This window comes from Macrotis lagotis, chromosome 6 (genome assembly GCF_037893015.1).
Source record: "Macrotis lagotis isolate mMagLag1 chromosome 6, bilby.v1.9.chrom.fasta, whole genome shotgun sequence".
Lineage (NCBI taxonomy): Eukaryota > Metazoa > Chordata > Mammalia > Peramelemorphia > Peramelidae > Macrotis > Macrotis lagotis.
The window spans coordinates 52963124-52980724 of NC_133663.1; the positions used below are offsets into that span (position 1 = coordinate 52963124).

Below are 17601 nucleotides of genomic sequence, written 5' to 3' on the forward strand. Positions count from 1 at the left end.
ATGGATAGTTTGATTTATGTGGAGATTTTCTGACTTCCTCAAAAGCAATTTACATAAATTGTCACAGTCTCTTTGGGAACTAAGTTGATAGAAGATTGTTACATTTTAGCCATGACACTCAGAAAGGAAATAGCTTCAACATTTATCATTATCAAGTGTATTGGAAGAGCTAAAAATGGTTCAAAATTCTTTCCCATTTTAATGTCATGATGAATTTGCTAACTTTAAATTTGTCCAATCTGGAAAACAAAAGAATAATCTGGAATCCTATTTAGAATGTTACATTTTAAAATATTCCCATGTTGGTTTTCATTTTGCTTAAACCTTTTGTCTTTGAATTTATTTTCAACAATGATGGTAGGGAATCAACCAGAGATGCATTATTTCTTCCCTAATTAAAATTAATAAATCTTCAGGATGGAAAAATAATCCAATCAAGTCTAAAGTCCCTTGGAGTACAAAGCGGGAACAGCTACCAGTGAGACCTGGCTATTCTTTCTTATGATGTCTGTCTCTCTTTCTCTGCTCTGATGATCTAATCAATATTTTCTGCCCCAGAATTCAATATTCTTTAGCCTCACAAACCCCCTAAAGTCTGCATTTAATTTCAAAGAAAATCATGCTCCATGTGACAGGCATTTACTTTTCAGCATCTGTAATCTGAAGGTTTCATCAACTTTTAATGAGAAGAGAACTACTGAATAATTTTTTATCAGCAGCACAGGTTGTGGTTGCTAGGAGTTTGTCATATCAAACTAGAATGACGTGAGAAGAAAATGGACATGGCATATAATAAATCGAGATAAGCAGATTTATTTATGTGTGTGAATCAATGAATGCTTAATGTATATGTTGCTATAAGTCTGCTACCTTTTCTGGGAAAAAAAAGTAAATGTCCTTAAAACAAACGTGTTGAGGTGATCTTCCAGATGTGGCCTACCTGAGACCCTCAGGACATAAATTCTAAGGGTTTCATGAAGGCCAGTGTGATGTCCTTGACTCTGGAATCAAAGAACCTAGGGCAACTACTTAAATGTCCTTGGGTAAGTCATTTAATTTTTCTGGCACTAAGTTCTGTTACTCTATTTAGACAAGTCATTTAAATTCTCCAGGCCTCATCTTATGATTTCTAAGATCCCTTTTGGCTCTTGATAATGGTGTGTGACCTTTGAAGTTAACTTTAAGAAAAAGAATATGCCATTATAAATTATATTGATGCTGGTACTGAAAGTGATAACATGTCTTTTGAAAGACCTGAGATGATATTACAATGGAGATATATGAATAATGTAAACATCTGTCCATTTTGTCTAGTGTGACAGCACATCATTAAATTTTGAAAGAAAAAAAGACAAAATGGTGTTACTCTTTGATAATGATATTGGTGGCTTTTGACTACTTTCTTTGACCAAAGGAACCATTTTTGATCTATTCTCTATCTTTAAGCAAAACTACATCTGAACCAGAGATGAGGAAAAAACTATATTGACTTCTTCTCACTCAATCCTTAAAAATAAAGCTGTTTGAATAAGCATGGAAAGGGAAAATTAGCAAAATATGTAATTGTTCTTGATTTTTCTTAGTGGAGAGCTAATCAATCAGATCCCTGAAGGATTCTCCTTTCTTCCATAATCATAACTTTCCAGTAGAATGCCCTTTTATTTTTCCTCTTTGTACCATCTCTCATTTCCCCAAACTCAAAGAAAGGATAACTACAACCCACATTGTACATCTTCAGTGAAGACAGGGGCTTTTCTCCCCCTTGGGCAAATAGAGGAACAGAAATCAACTACATTTACTGAGTATTCACATTTGTCCAGTATAGTTCACACAAAAGATGATGGGGCAGCTAGGTTGTGCAATGGGTAGAGCACTGCCCCTGACAACAAGAGGACCAGAGTTCAAATTTGGCCTCAGACACATACTAACTATGTGACCTTGGGCAAATGAATTCCTTCCTGATTCCTTCCCCTCCATATAAGGAAGGAAGGAAGGAAGGAAGGAAGGAAGGAAGGAAGGAAGGAAGGAAGGAAGGAAGGAAGGAAGGAAGGAAGGAAGGAAGGAAAGAAGAAAGAAAGGAGAAAAATGATTATTCTATCAGGAAAGAACTGGGTTTCAATTTTACTTTTGATACTTACAAGTTAAATGACTTTAGACATGTCACTTAACCTGAGCCTCAGTTTCTTCATCTAGGTTCTTCCTACCATTCCTTGTGCATAACACCTCTTCCACATACTCCATAATCCTGCTACTTTCCTTCATTATGTGATTTGGCACTAGTTCTCCCCTATGCCTGGAATTCTCTCCCTCTCCACCTTACTTCTTCAAAACCCTTCCTTTCTACAAAACCTACCTCAGATGTCTTCTTCTCCTAGAGTATTTACTGGTACACCTCTGTCTTTAGCATCTTTAAAATGTAAAATACTTCATGAATGTCAGCCATTCATTAGCAAGGAGAAATGAAAAGTGAATGATGAAGACGAGAAGTTGGGCTTAGAATCAATCAGACGAGTAAGAGAAATAAAGAATCCATGACCTTTGCCTTGTTTTTAAATATTTAGAGATGTGACAACAGATTCCACATTTTTCAAAAAAAATTAACCATATTAAAACAAAATGACTGGGGTAACTAGGTGGTACAATAGATAGAATACCAATCCTCAAGTCAGGAGGACATGAGTTCAAACCCAGCCTCAGATACTTTATCCTCACTAACTGTGTGAGCTTGGACAAATCAGTTAATCCCATTGCCCCACCCAAAAACTGGCAATAGCAAACAAAATTTTCCCTTCATTTAATCATTTTATGTTTGCTGTAAAGATAGAACCTAACCAACCATGTGATCCTTTATAATAGTTCATATTTTTTAAAAATCCTGCTAATCTTGCTTTGGAATAAATAATGACAGTTTCCTTAACCTTCCCCCATAACTCCATTGACTGACTGACTCTCCTATGAACTCTTTCCAAGTTTTTTGCATCCTTTTCAACTTGTTGAGCTGTGAATTAGGTATAATATCTTATAAACATCTCAAAACATCTGACTTGTACTGAATATTACCATCTGTTTATTTTATTACACCAGTGAATAAAAGGTATGCCCAGAAGGGGAAAATTCTTCCATTTGAAGCGAGACTGAATTCATTTGTAAAAATTATGAGTAAAAGTTATGAGTCCTACTATATGGGCAGTAGAGTCAAGTCAAGTCAAATCAACAAGAATTTATTACTCTCCAAAAAAAGGTCCTACTCTCAAGGACCCCACAGTTTAATGGGAGAGATGACCTGAAATTTATTTTATGCAAAAAAAATTATATATGGGATTAATTGTCATATAGATATATATACAAGATTAATGGTCTCAGAAGGAAGACACTAAGATTAAGGAGGACTAGGAAAGGTTTTCCTGTGGAAGGTTGAGTCTCAAAGAAAGCCAGAAGATGGAGATGAGCAGACAGAGTGTTCCAGATCTGAGGGGCAGCCTGTGAAAATGCCCAAGCTTGGAAGATGGAGTGTCTCGAGGGAAAAATCAAAGACATCAAGGTCATTAGATCTCAGAGTAGAAGAAGGGAAATAAGATATAAAAAGACTGGAAGAATAGAAAGGACACACTAATGTTGGTGGCTTTAAAAGCCAAGGATTTTATATTTGATCCTGGAGACAAGGGAAAAAGACTGTAGTTTATTGAATGGGAGGTACTTGGTCAAATCTATATTTTAGGGAGATTGATTTAACAACTGAGAAGTAGATAGCGTGGAATAGAGATTTGAGCTAGGGAGATCAACCAACAGGCCATACTTGAGGTAGGAGGTGATAAGGCCCTATACCAGGGTGGTGGTAGTGTCAAAAGAAAGAAGAAGATGTATACAAGAGATTTTATGACGGTGGCAGCAATGGCTGTTGACAACTGATTGTATGTAGTGTGTGAGAATGAGAAGTCAAAAATAGTACCTAGTTGTGAGCCCTTGGCAACTAGATGGCTAGAGCACCAAGTTTGGTTTTCATGAGTTCAAATCTGACCCCCAGTACTTACTAGTTTTGTGACCAGGGCAAGTCCCTTAACCCTGTTTACCTCAATTTCCTCATCTGCAAAATGAACTGGAGAAGAAAATGTCAAAGCACTCTAAAATCTTTGCTTAGAAAATTCAAAATCTGAGTTGCAAAGAGTCAGGCACAACTGGAAAACAACTGAACTACTATGAGCATAAAAAGAATGCTATATTTTGAGTCAGAGGACTTGAATTGGAATTTCATCTCAAACATTTATTTCCAATGTTGTCCTTGGACATGTCTGCTATTTTCTCTGAGCCTTAGTTTCCTCAACTATAAAATGAAGGGATTAGACTAGATGGTCTCTAAAATTCTATGATCTGATTCTGATTTGGAGCAATATAGTTATTTCCTATTCATCTGCATATATCATAGAAAAACCATAGTCAATTTTTCTCAGGCTCTCACTTACTCGGCATGTGGCCCTAGGAACAGCCTGGTTATATTATTCTTATTTTTTTTAAACTAACTACTTATTGTCTCCTTTCATTCCTGATCATTGAGTCCAAACTATGTATTCTAATTTTGATTCTGGGTATCAACATCCCAATGAGTGTCCAAAGATATGGTAACTTAGACATTCTGATCCTTCGAATCACTAAGACATCATTGCTCCTCCTGGTAGTAGCACCCTGTTAACACTAAAGAGTTAATTTACCTCGTGACTTTATAGCTCCTTTGAAAGGTTTTACTGGTCAAAAGATATATTTTTGAATAAAGATGAACTTCATCTTGTTCTTTACAAAATTTATTTGCTTGCCAATTATTTTGGACTCAACTATGAATCTTTTGTGTGTTTTCTCAAGACAAATCTTAATTGATGTCAAAGTCTGTTGGCTGTGGTCTTGTTTGTATTTGCCTAAAATGATTAATGCTATAGTCACTACTTTTATGGAGTTACTCTCTACTGTGAGCTCACTGTAAAGTTAGTTCACTGGGGCAATCTATGGGAAAATATTAGTCAGAAGTTCTAGTCATCCTTCAATTTCTATTCAATGCATCTCTTCATTTTTTAGGCCCGACCTTATTTCATCTGTTTCCCTACATCATTTCTCCTCATCATCATCTAGCTTTTTGAGTTTTGTCTGACTCTTCATGACCTGATTTGGGTCTTCTTAGCAAAGATACTGTAGCAAGTTACCGCTTCCTCCTCCAGCTCATTTTACAAATTAGAAAACTGAGACAAATAAATTGAAGTGACTTATACAGTCACAGAACTAAGGTTACTCTAAGGTTAGATTTGAACTGAGGAAAATGAGTCTTCCTGAATTCAGTTTCACAGTGCCTCATAGCTGCCCCAATTATTCTTCCTGCCAAATTTTCCTTTAAGAGGAGAAAGTAGTGTCAAAAGATGCTTTCAATTGTGATAGACAGGCTCTTTCCCTTTTATTTGGGGAAGTAAGACAATGTTATCCCTTCCTGCCCCCAATAATAACAACCAGACCTCCTTTAAAATTTCCCAGTTTCTGTTGGGGACATCACCACCCTTCTAGATATCTCGTATTATCACTTTGTTTTAATAGTGCCAAATATTCTTATTTAAAATTATGGAAAATTAGGAGTCTGTGTAGAATAATATAGGCCTAGGAACAAAGTAGTCCAGGTAAAACAGGCAAGGACAGAGGAATCACATAGTTCAGGAGAAGAGAGTCCTCTGGAGTTATAAATAGAGGATTCATGAGCTCCATCTCATGATATAACCTTGAGGAGCAGGTGGAACAAGTGATGAACAGTCATGATGGTCTAAATTGTATAAAAAAGTCAGTTTTCAGAATTCATTTGAAAAGACCAGACAAGGCAGAGAGATTAGTCAAGATGAGGTATGAGGTAAAGATGTTATGAGGGTTGACTCTGTTCTCCTTGAGAGAGTTTGTTTTTTTCCCCTAGCTTGTGCCACAGTAGCCCAGTCTTCATTATGAGATGAGACCTGTGATCTCATTACTGTGAATACTCCCTTCAACAATGGAGGTCTTGATACATTGAGATCTTCTCATCCCATGTAGCTCTTGGCCATATCTTCCCATCATCTCCTATTGAACTTTTGTGAGCATGCTCTCAGACCCTTTCATAGCATTCAGGAATTCCTCAAATATGACCGGAACTGGTTGTACTGCTTCTACTAACATAGGTAACTAGGTGATGCAGTAGATAGAGTTCATATCCAGCCTCAGAAAATTACAAGTTGGGCAAGTCATTAAATTGTAGTGTGCCTCAGTTTTCTCAACTATAAAATGCAAATAATGATATCACCTACTCCAACAGAAATGTTGTGAGGGACAAATAATGTTGTTTAGGTTTTTGCAAGGCAGTGGGGTTAAGTGGCTTGCCCAAGGCCACACAGCTAGGTAATTATTAAGTGTCTAAGGCTGGATTTGAACACAGGTACTCCTGACTCCAGGGCGGGTGCTCTATCTACTTTGCCACCTAACCTCCCCAAAATAATGGTTTTAAAAAAAAAATGCTTGGTATAATATTTGGTATATAGTAGGTATTTAATAAATATGTATTCCCTCCTCCCTTCCATTCTGCCAAAAATATACCTTCATCAGAGTGGAACATAAAAGAAGGGAGGACTCAGAGAGTGAAAGCAGCTTACTTATTATCTATTGTTGGGAGGTCAGACAGACAGGCAATTCTGACACTTGGGAAATCAAATCCTTTGCCTCCATTCTTAAAAATGGGTGCTTGATGAGGATTAAGCTATATATATATATATATATTAGAGAAAACGACCAATATCAATGCTGTTTTTAGATCCTAAGAACCAATGGAGAAAAGAAAACTATGAACTCAGTTGGAAAGTAGTTAAAAACATTATTACTATGCCAAAGTAATACTAATTATAATCATTCATGCAAATTGCTTATAGATGCAATTTGATTTAACACACATCCCTTAAGCACCTGTTCCAGGGAAGACACTGGACTAGGCACTATGGGAAATACAAAATAAGAAACATGTTTTTATTGCTGTCAAAAAACTTAAAATCTAATAGGTTAAGACAGAAGCAAAAATACCTCTAAGGTAAAATAGGAAGATTAATAGAAGTCACAGTGCTGCATCGGAAGTCAGACACCTCTCCAAACTTTGCTACCTGCATGACCTTGGGTATAAGACACCTTTCATATCTTGACCTCAGTTGCTTCTTTTGTATAATTAAGGGATTATATTAGATCAAGGATTCTTAACTGAAGTCCATAGACTTTTGGGTAGATTTCAGAGGGTCCATGATGGTGGGCAGGATGACATTTATTTTCACTAAACTTTAACTGATTTTTATCATTTCCTTCAAATTTTTTTTAGGTTTTTGCAAGGCAAATGGGGTTAAGTGGCTTGCCCAAGGCCATACAGCTAGGTAATTATTAAGTGTCTGAGACTGGATTTGAACCCAGGTACTCCTGACTCCAGGGCTGGTACTTTATCCACTATGCCACCTAGCTTCCCCATTTCCTCCCATGGAATAGATTTTGCAGGTTCCTTTCAGATCAGTCTAAGTTCTGAAATGTTAGGACTAAAGTACCTGTGAGACCCTAACAAAGTTCTGTGTGAGATTGGAGGGGAAAAGCTAAAGTTGGATTTAGGGGATGAGTGCCATTTTATGTGGGACATAAGGACAAGTAGGTTTTGGGAAGAGGGTTTTCTAGATATAGGTAGAGTGAGCAAAGTCTCAGAGGAGGTATTTGTTCAGGAATGAATGAGTTTAATCAGTTTAGTTGGGACATAAAGTGCCCAGAGTAGTATGGTGGCAAGTATATACTGAAAGGGCATAATGGTACCAAATAGTGGAGGGTCTAGAAATCCATATTTAGGAGCTTGGCTTTATCTAGTGTTGCTGTCCTTTGTTCTCAAAGAAGATCATGGCATAAAATAAATATCATGATGTGCACATAATTTGGATTAAAATGAGGGGGTGTGGTACAAAGACACCATTCTCACTATGTCTTCCAGAACATATGAACCCAGTGACCTGATAAAATAAGAATAGGACAATGGGTGTTGACCTGTATACAATGGGAGATCTTGACCTTTTAGATATGTCTTTCCCATATTGCTGGGACCCCTTAACATTATCTGGTATTTGTGATGTGCCTGACCCCACTCCATCAGCTCATATTATACTCCATTCAAGTTTGATGCATTTTGATGCATTATTATTTTTTTAAGAGTTAAACCATCTGATAAAAATTTAATTCTAGCATTTTTCCCCTCAGTTTATCTCCAGATGATACTGATTATGGTGTGTGTATAGATGTTAACATTTTGTCTTTCCCCTGAGAGTGTAAGCTCCTTGAGAGCAGTGACTGTCTTTTGCCTTTCTTTTTATATCCAGGGACTAGCTCAGTACCTACATATTTATTTAAGATACTTAATAAATATTTGTCATCTAATTGACTGATGATGATTTCTGAACTTAGCTAGATAGGTATTCAGATACAGAATCAATTTAAAGCCTTTCCAGTTTGGGGAAGCATGTTTGTCACTTTTCCAAAATGAAGGATCAGAATAATGGTATTAATAATCATAGCTAATAATAATATAGCATGTTAAGTTTTTAAATGTTTTGCATATTTTAGTCTCATTTTCCCCTTAATAGCTCTTTGAATTAGTCAATCAATTATTAAACATTAATTAGGGCAGGTACTGGGAATACAAAAAGAATCAAAAGATATCCCTTGCCCTCAAAGAGCTTATAATCTAATGGAAGTGAAATTTGTATCTTCCACTTTATAGATGAAGAAAGTGAGGTTGAGAAATGTTAAGAGATATGTCCAGTATCACATGGTTGGTTCTTGTCCTTCATTATTGAAGAAGAGGAAAATGACAACTTTGGCTGATCAAACCAATATGAACTCAGGAAGCTCTATCACAGGTTGAGCATAAATAGTCCATGTGAACCCCTGGGGTGGGTACTCTAAACTCATGGATGTCACATTTCCTTGGAGCTGCTTCCATTCTGCCTTCCTTATATAGTGCAGCCCCCTCACTGATGAGGGCAGGCCATGCTGGGCAGTCCTTTGCTAGTGTCTCCCATGCTGTAAAATCACTTCTAAATTTCTTCAATGAGACCTTCAGGGCACCTCAGTATTGCTTTTTCTAACCCCCTTGCAAGCAATTGCCCTATGTGAGTTCTCCATAAAATAAGTTTTTGGGGTTTTTTGACAAGCATACATCTAGAATTGTAACATGTCCAGCCCATCATAGTTGCACTCTCTGAAGAAATGTTGGAATGCTTGACAATTTAGCTCAAGAAAGGACCTCAGTGTCTGGTGTCTTCTGCCAGGTGATCTTCAGAATCTTTCTAAAACAATTTAAATAAAAGCAATTCAGTTTCCTGACATGGTGCTGGTAGACTTTCCAGGTTTCATAGTCAAATAGCAATGAGTCACCTAACAGCTCTGTAGATCCTCAGTTTAGTCATCAGTCTTATACCTCATCTCTCCCATACTTTCTTTTGGAGTCTCTCAAATACTGAGCTACGTCTGGCAATGTGAGCATCAACCCCACTGTCAATGTGTTCCTCCTTGGAAAGGACATTGCCAAGGTAAATGAACTAGTCCACAATATTCAAAACTTCTCTATTGGTTCCACATATGGATGCCATGGTACTGGCTGATGGAGCACCTGTATTTTCTTGATTTTAATTGTTAGACCAAAATTAGCACAAGCAGCAAAGAATTGATCCATTCTTTGTTGCATCTCAGCTTCAGAGGCTGCATTGAGTACACAATCATCTGCAAACAGAAGATCATGCACCAACACTGCCTTCACTTTGCTCTTAGTTTGTAGCTTTTTCAAGTTAAAGAATTTGCATCAGGCTGCTAGGTGATGCAGTGGATAGAGCACCGGCCCTGGAGTCAGGAGTACCTGAGTTCAAATCCTGCCTCACACACTCAATAATTTCCTAGCTGTGTGGCCTTGGGCAAGCCACTTAACCCCATTTGCCTTGCAAAAACCTAAAAAAAAATATAAAGAATTTGCCATCAATGTAGTAGCTGACCTTGAGGCCGTATTCATCCTCATGGAAGGTATTTGATAACATGGCTGAAAACATCATGCTAAAAAGTATGGGAGCAAGGACATATCCTTGTTTTTACTCCATTAGTAATTTGGAAATCTTGAGAGCATTGCCTACTGTTCAGAACCCAGGCATGCATGTCCTCAAGGACTGAGCCAAGAGTCCTGCATCTCTCTAAGCTTCACTTGGGCTTTACTTTTAATGGAATTAAATTCTACCTTCTTAGAAATGAATGGACTATCTTCCTGGTAGACCCTGTAGAATTCTCTGGGTTTTTTTTTATTTAGCAGCTTCTATATTTTCCTTTCATTTTCATCAAGCCAAACAAGTCTCAGTGATTGCCAATGTTCTGGCCCAGATAAGTAAATGCAGTGCTGTACACAAGATCTCTGAAAGCTGCCCATTCCTTTTCTGCTCCACTGTTGCCAATTGTGTGTTGGCTCAGTTTTCCCTCCAAGTTAGCAGCAAACTATCCCCATTCAGAGAGGTACTCTAATCTCTTGACATTAATTCTTCTACTGTTTATTTTGCCTTGGGGTCACCGCTTTCATTGAATATGAATATTCAATAGATGATGTGATCAGTCCAGCACTCTGCACCACACATTGTCTTTGTTACTCTCACATCCTGTCTGTCTCTTCTCTTTGCAATAACATAGTCTAATAGATGCCAATGTTTGCTACAAGGGTGTAACCAGGAAGTTTTGTTGTGTTTAGGTAAGTGGAAGACAATGTTTATGATAAGATCATGAGATGCACAAGTCTTCAGTTGAAGGTGACCATTATTTTTGCTGTTTCCAACTCCATTCCTCCCAAAGTCTCTCTGCCATGTCTGGTAGTCTGAGCCTGCTGTAGCATTAGAATCCCCCAGAATTACATTTGTCCTCTTTTGGTACATTGATGATAAGGGTCTCCAGGTCTTCATAAAATTTTTCTTTAACTTCATTGGTATTCATCATGATGGAAACAGGTGCTGCTGCTACTGCTGCTTCTGATGGCATGGCATTTTCCTAAAAGTGGCAATCTCCTTGTCATGAGTCTGTTATTCACTCCTTTTGGTAGGCATTCAAGAATGCTGACTAGATTACTTTTGATGGCAAAACCTACCCCAGCTTCATAGTGTTCCCTTTCACTGCAACCATTCCAGAAAAAAACATGTATCCAGCTCTGAGTAAGCTGACCTTCATTTGCCAGCCTTGTTTCACTCAGGGCTTCTATTCGGATACCATACCTGCCAAGTTCTCTTGCAACAAGAGCTGTTTGTTTTTCAGGTCTATTGGATCTTGCGTTATCTATGAGTGTACACATGTTCCATGCACCAATGATGAGTGGAATCTTCTTTGAAGAAATTTATGTAGATTTTTTTTGTGTCATGACCACACTGTGGTCTTCATAATCAGGCTAGGGTTGGATAAGCAGACAATTTTTAGGACACCTTTTCTAGCCCCTTCTTCACATCAGGAGATGAGCAGTGCCATCCTTTAAAGGGCTGCTCAGTTGCCCAGGGGGCTGCTTTCAGTGGGGAAATTACCCTTTTGCCTGAGCCTCTTCTGTCCAGGGTTGTGACTATATGAGTTCCCAGTATATCCACACCTGCTGCTTTGTCACAGGACTTTGAGGAATAGTTATGTGTGATGACTTTTGTTGTGTGCATAAATTGGATTTAAGTGAGGTAGAGCTGCATAAAATCAACCACCTCACTCTTTCTTCCAAAGCCATTGTGATCCAGCATAGCAAGACAAGAGTTAAGACAATTGGTGATGACTCTAGATGCAGTGGATGACCTTGACCTCTGTGATGTCTAACCAAACTCTAAGCACTCCACAGAACCTGCTTCAACTGGCTTCGTGACCATTGGAAAGAATTGTTCTCATTCTCCCATTCCACCAGTGGAAGATGTCACATGCTTATTTTATTTTTATATCACATAGAAAGAAAGACCTGAATTGAGATTTGAATCTTGGTCCTCCTGCTGTCAGCACTCTATTTGCCACACCATGCTGGTTAATACTGCTTTTGCACTAAAGAGTAGAATGTTAACAAATGAATTCATGGCATCAACCAGAAAAATGACTGATGATGATATGATCATGGCATTCAATATAGGAAAAAACTTTGAACAAAGCTCTATTAACATTCATGACTTTTGGATACTTAGAAAGAACTATAATTTAGACAATCTAAGAAATTCCATCCACCAATAGAGATTACATCATTGATTCCTCTCTCTGCAGTTCTTTTCTGTATTTAACTCCAAATATTTCCCAATGAATCTATCATAACCAAACTGCTTCATATTTCTTTATCTAGATATTTTAAAATGATGCTAGGGGATTTTACTCTGTTTAAGATTAGAACTCCCATAAGTAGTTGTGCGACCTGAGTTTAGTCCTTAGTTGTCTTATTAAAATGAATGGGTTAAATTCGATGAACTCCATGAACTCTTTAGCACTAACATTCTGTGATTCCCAAATGTGGGGTTGTTTAGGGCAGATGGGTATGATGAGACCTCAGTATCAAGCAGATTAGTCTAACCTCATATGGATCGCTGCAGGATATACTAGGGGTGGGAAGACAAACCAGAGACCTTGGCAACAGTCTAAACAAAATATCCTAAGGACTTGTACAAGGGTGGTAGCATTGGAAGTGGAAAGGAGAGAACAAATATAAGACCTTATAGAGTCAGAATGCACAGACTTTATTTGCACTGACTGATATGGGAATTCCTTAGATTAGGAAGTGGCAGGGAGGGAGAGTCAAATTCAAATTCAGATTTTTAAATACCCAAGTTAAATGGGAAATGGTGGTACAATTGACAGAAGAAAAAGTGTGGGATGAGAAGAATGTTTTTCTTGAGTTATGTTGATTTTGAAGAAATATCCTAGAGTTTAGTGGAATTGCAGATCATAAGCATAAGAAAAAGGTCAAGGCTGAAGATTTTCGAGTCCTCTGCACAGAGATTATGTATTGTTGAAGCTATGGGAAAGAATGGCATTGCCAAGTGAAATGGAAAAGAAAAAGACTATAGGGAGAGCTTTGGAAAATAATACTTATTTTTAATTCTATCCAACATAATAACTTTTATGAATATTATTAAATATGCTCAATTGATAGCATTTTAAGGTTTATTTAGTTAAAAATACTAAAAGGTTTGCCTAAACTCTATAATTTGTTGCTCGTGTAGTCAGCTCCCAATTTTAAACGATTAGGAGCAATAGACTGAGGTCTCATCATACCCATCTGCCCAAAACTGCTCCACAGTTGGAAATCACAGAATGTTAATGCTAAAGAATTCATGGAGTTCATCTAATTTAACCCCTTCATTTTAATAAGACAACTAAGGACTTATTCCCAGTTCATATAGTTACATATGGAAATTTTAATCATGAATATCTAGATAAAGAAATATGATGCATTTTGGTCATGATGATAGATAAAACATTAGGAACAAAGACCACTTATATGGGTGTTAAGAACTGGATGTCGGGGCAGCTAGGCAACGCAGTGGATAGAGCACCGGCCCTGGAATCAGGAGTACCTGAGTTCAAATCTGGCCTCAGACTCAGACACTTAATAATTACCTAACTGTGTGGCCCTGGGCAAGCCACTTAACCCCATTGCCTTGCAAAAAAAAAAAAACAAAAAAACAAAAAAAAAACCTAAAAAGAAAAAAAGAACTGGATGTCTTTGGGTGCTATACCCTTATTGCCTCAGAGGACTCATTTCTCAGCCTTACATTTTTGTTTATTTTCCTGGAATATTGCAAGGATGAAAATTTTAACATGCCCTCTTACCTACTCCTCCAATTCACCCTTACTTGAAGGCTGTAATCATGATACTCTAAAGCATTTGTATTCCTAAAACTATAGTTTACAAGGTCCCACCAGTGAGCTTACTTTTAATAATCAGCCAGATGACATAATTATTCCAGAGTAGAGAGTATACCAAGATAGCAAGATATGAATAGTAGAAGCAAAACATAGATAAATATACTGTAGGAGAGGCATGCATGTAGGTAACTCATACCTCATTCCTGCAGAATTTGGATGTCCCTTATCATGGTGAGCTTATGCTTCCCACCCCAATAATCTAAAAACCATGATTTAGAGAAGCAAGTAGTCTGAGGGAAATGGGTTGATAACAGGAGATACTATCTCTTACTGTTTTTCTTCTTTGATCATATTGGCTTGTTTTCAAAAAATGTATTTTTTTCTTCTGGCTCATCCCCATCTTCATGGCTTAATGATAGGATAGAATCAGAATTGTCCTATAGGTGATAGGAGTTTATTGGTAGATAGTTCCATTTAACATAGAAACTAATAAGTTATAGAACATGTACAAATGGATAAATAACATTTTTAAATGTCAAGGCACATATACTGAAGAAGCAGTAATCATGGTAAGCATCCTCCTGTTTTCAAACTTAGAAATAATTTGATACTTTAAAAGATTCCTTAGAAAAGTAGCTGATTTTTAATATATTTTTGTGTACTAAAAATATAATTTTACAAATATTTTTACTTTTCTTTCTCTTTTATATTTAGCATTCCTAAAAAGAGAACCAAAAAAAAAGAATTTACAAAATAAGACTCTCTTAACAGTAGCTGAATGCACATTTCTGGCAAATATTCAGAGTGTTTAGTCTTCTAACTTTAAGAAATTTGAATTATCATTTCAAATGATATAATTTCAGTTTGGATAGATCAATTCTTTTCTCATGGTGGGTAGCTCTTTCAGATCATAGCTTTCCCAGTGACTTTGTAGATAATCCTTGAGAGCTACTGTGGTTTAAAATTTTATCACCCTATGACCAATCTAATGACAAATGTCTTCCCCATTTTTAAATAAACATAACTCAACCCTCTGCCTCTTAAAATTTGGATTTCTAAAACGACTCAGCTCAAGCAGCACTCCCTATTTGAAATCTTTCCTGACCTCCCAAGTTATTGGCACCCTGAAGCCACCCCCAGTATACAGACACCACTTCATGTGTATTTTGGCTCCTTTTCCTCTTTCTTTAAGGTTGATTTCTTTCTCATTGGAATTGGAGAGATATTTGAACTGAATAAGAAAAGGTTGGGGGAAAGGGGTGGTGATTATAGCTGTCTTCAAGTATTGGGCCATCATGCAAAAGAATTCAAAAGGACAGATTTCAGATTTCTTGGGGGAAGAGAAGATGAGAAGTAAAATTCTATTATGATAATTAAAATTACACAAACACCAAATGATAAGCATTGAGTTTTCCCTCATTTGAAGTCTTTAAGCAAAGGCTGGATAACCAGTTAGCAGGGATATTAAAGACAGGATTTGTAGGCATATTTAGATTGATCTAGCTGATCTCTGAAGTGACCCAACTCTAAAAATCCTGTTAATCTGTGATAATCGTACTGCCATCATATGGGAGTATAAAATTCATAAATTTTTAATAACAAATCAGCTAAGTCTAAGAATTAAGGGCATATATTTTGATATCCTTATTATCAAAATTTGATATCCTCATTATCAAAATTTGATGACCATGGGATGGGGTTATGCCTCTTAGACCTAAGTTCTCTCTCATCTCTAGTTCCCCTACCTTCTTCTCCTATGCCTAACTTTCCTAACTTTTCAACTTGTTTTATCCATGATATTCTCTGCTGTATAACCTCTACTTTGGAGAATGTGAGATCAAATTGAATTCATATTGCCCATTATCAGTTCTTCAAAGGATGGTACTATGTCTTTTCTAAAATTTGCTTCTGCTCATGTGCCTAGCACAATCACACGTATATAATTAACGAATTTTTGTTAAAAATTGAATCTTGATATAAATCTGTAAAATGAATTTTTTAACTTTTTTTCTTTGCTTTTGGTTATTTATTTGTTCCTACCCCACCCCTTTGGATAGGAGAGGGAAAGCACTTAAAAATTGGATGTATATTTACTGATGTCCCAACCTGTGCTTGATGATAGTTTAAATGAACCCATCAGTTATTTGAGATTTCTCTTGCATACAAAGAACAATAATTAATAGAACCCTAGTCATTGAAGTAGACTAGGTACCAAAGAGGACAGAATGTTAGACTCAAGAAAGAAAAATCAGTTCAAATTTCTGTCTCCTATATTTCTTTACAATATGACCTTGGGTAAATCTCTTAAGCTTTCCAATTCTCCAGGTAAAGTAGGGACAATAGAACCTACTTCCCCGGGGTTTTTGCAAAGATATACATGTGTGTTTATTTTTATATATATATGTGTGTGTGTGTGTGTGTGTGTGTGTGTGTGTGTGTGTGTATACATGCACACATATAAATATATATGCACATATATATATATTGTTTTGCCAACCTTAAAGCATTATATAATTATCTCATTATTATTCAAATAAACCATCCAAATAATAGCACCACTCCAACCTGTTCTCTGCTTATCCTTGATATATTATTCAGAAGCTAAAAGATGAAGTATCCTACTGGATTGAAGGAAAGAAAAAACAAATATCAAAACCAAAAACCATTTATTAAATGTTTTTGGTATGCAAGGTACTGTATAGGTATTGAAGTTATAAAAGCAAAAATGAAACATTTGTTCATTTAGAACTTGCCTTCTATCATCTATTTTCCTAGTCATAGATTTAGAACCAGAAAAGACCAGGAAAAAAGCTCATCTATTCCAACCTCTCTATTTTTGATCAATAAGAAAACACAAGCCCCGAGAGATTAAGTGACTAACCAATAGCAAATGGCAGGATCAGCCTTTCAAACCATGACCTGCTGACTCTAAATCCATTCCTCTCTCCATGAGGCCATGCTGCATCCCCAAATTATTGCAATTTTTAGCATTAGCATTATGGAAATTTTAGCACCCTCCAATAGCTTTCAAGCAGATTACTGGGGCTCAGAGTGGGTGAAACGAGAAAATAGGAACTAACTCTTGTGTCTTTGAATTTCAGGAATAGTGGCTGTCCTCTTTTGTGGTGTCACACAGGCCCATTACACCTACAACAATCTGTCGTCAGATTCCAAAATGAGAACAAAGCAGGTAAAGGAAAAGATTATAACTGTTTTTGCCTCTTTTCTTAGTGTGAGGATTGTGTAGTGATTCTGTCAGTAGACCTTGAAGGAATTTCATTAGAGGGAAGAAAGCTTAAACCTTCATTATGAGTAGAATATTTATAGAGATCGTTCCTATTCCTTCCCATCCTCCCTTCCCCAGACACCCCTGGCCAGGAAAACCATTAGCAATTCTCTTGGTAAGCAAAAAAAAAAGTTATAATAGTCTTTCCCTCCTGAGAGACCTCAAATGCAGAATGTCAGTCTTAAAGATGAAAGACACAGAGTTGCTAATAATTCAGAGTCACTTACATCTAAAAGCATATAAAGCATATGAGATTAGATAGTTATAAGAAAATAAAGAAGAGAATAGTAAGGCTGTTAGGCTTTTAAGGGTGTGTTCTTTGCTTTAGCCTCAGTGGAGTTGCAAGTCTATACAATGCTGATGATGACCTGTCAGTGGTCACAAAAGACAGAGTGTAGTTTTCATGATCAGATAGTCTTATC

General features: G+C 36.9%; 1 protein-coding gene across 1 annotated transcript in view; it reads left to right on the plus strand.

Annotated features, from left to right (window-relative positions):
* Positions 1–17601, plus strand: part of SLC9A9 (solute carrier family 9 member A9) — a 738251-nt gene that overhangs the window by 376489 nt on the left and 344161 nt on the right. Inside the window, exon 9 of the mRNA XM_074191139.1 lies at positions 16995–17083. Within this exon, the coding sequence (XP_074047240.1) occupies positions 16995–17083 (89 nt within the window). The remainder of the gene's footprint in view (positions 1–16994; positions 17084–17601) is intronic.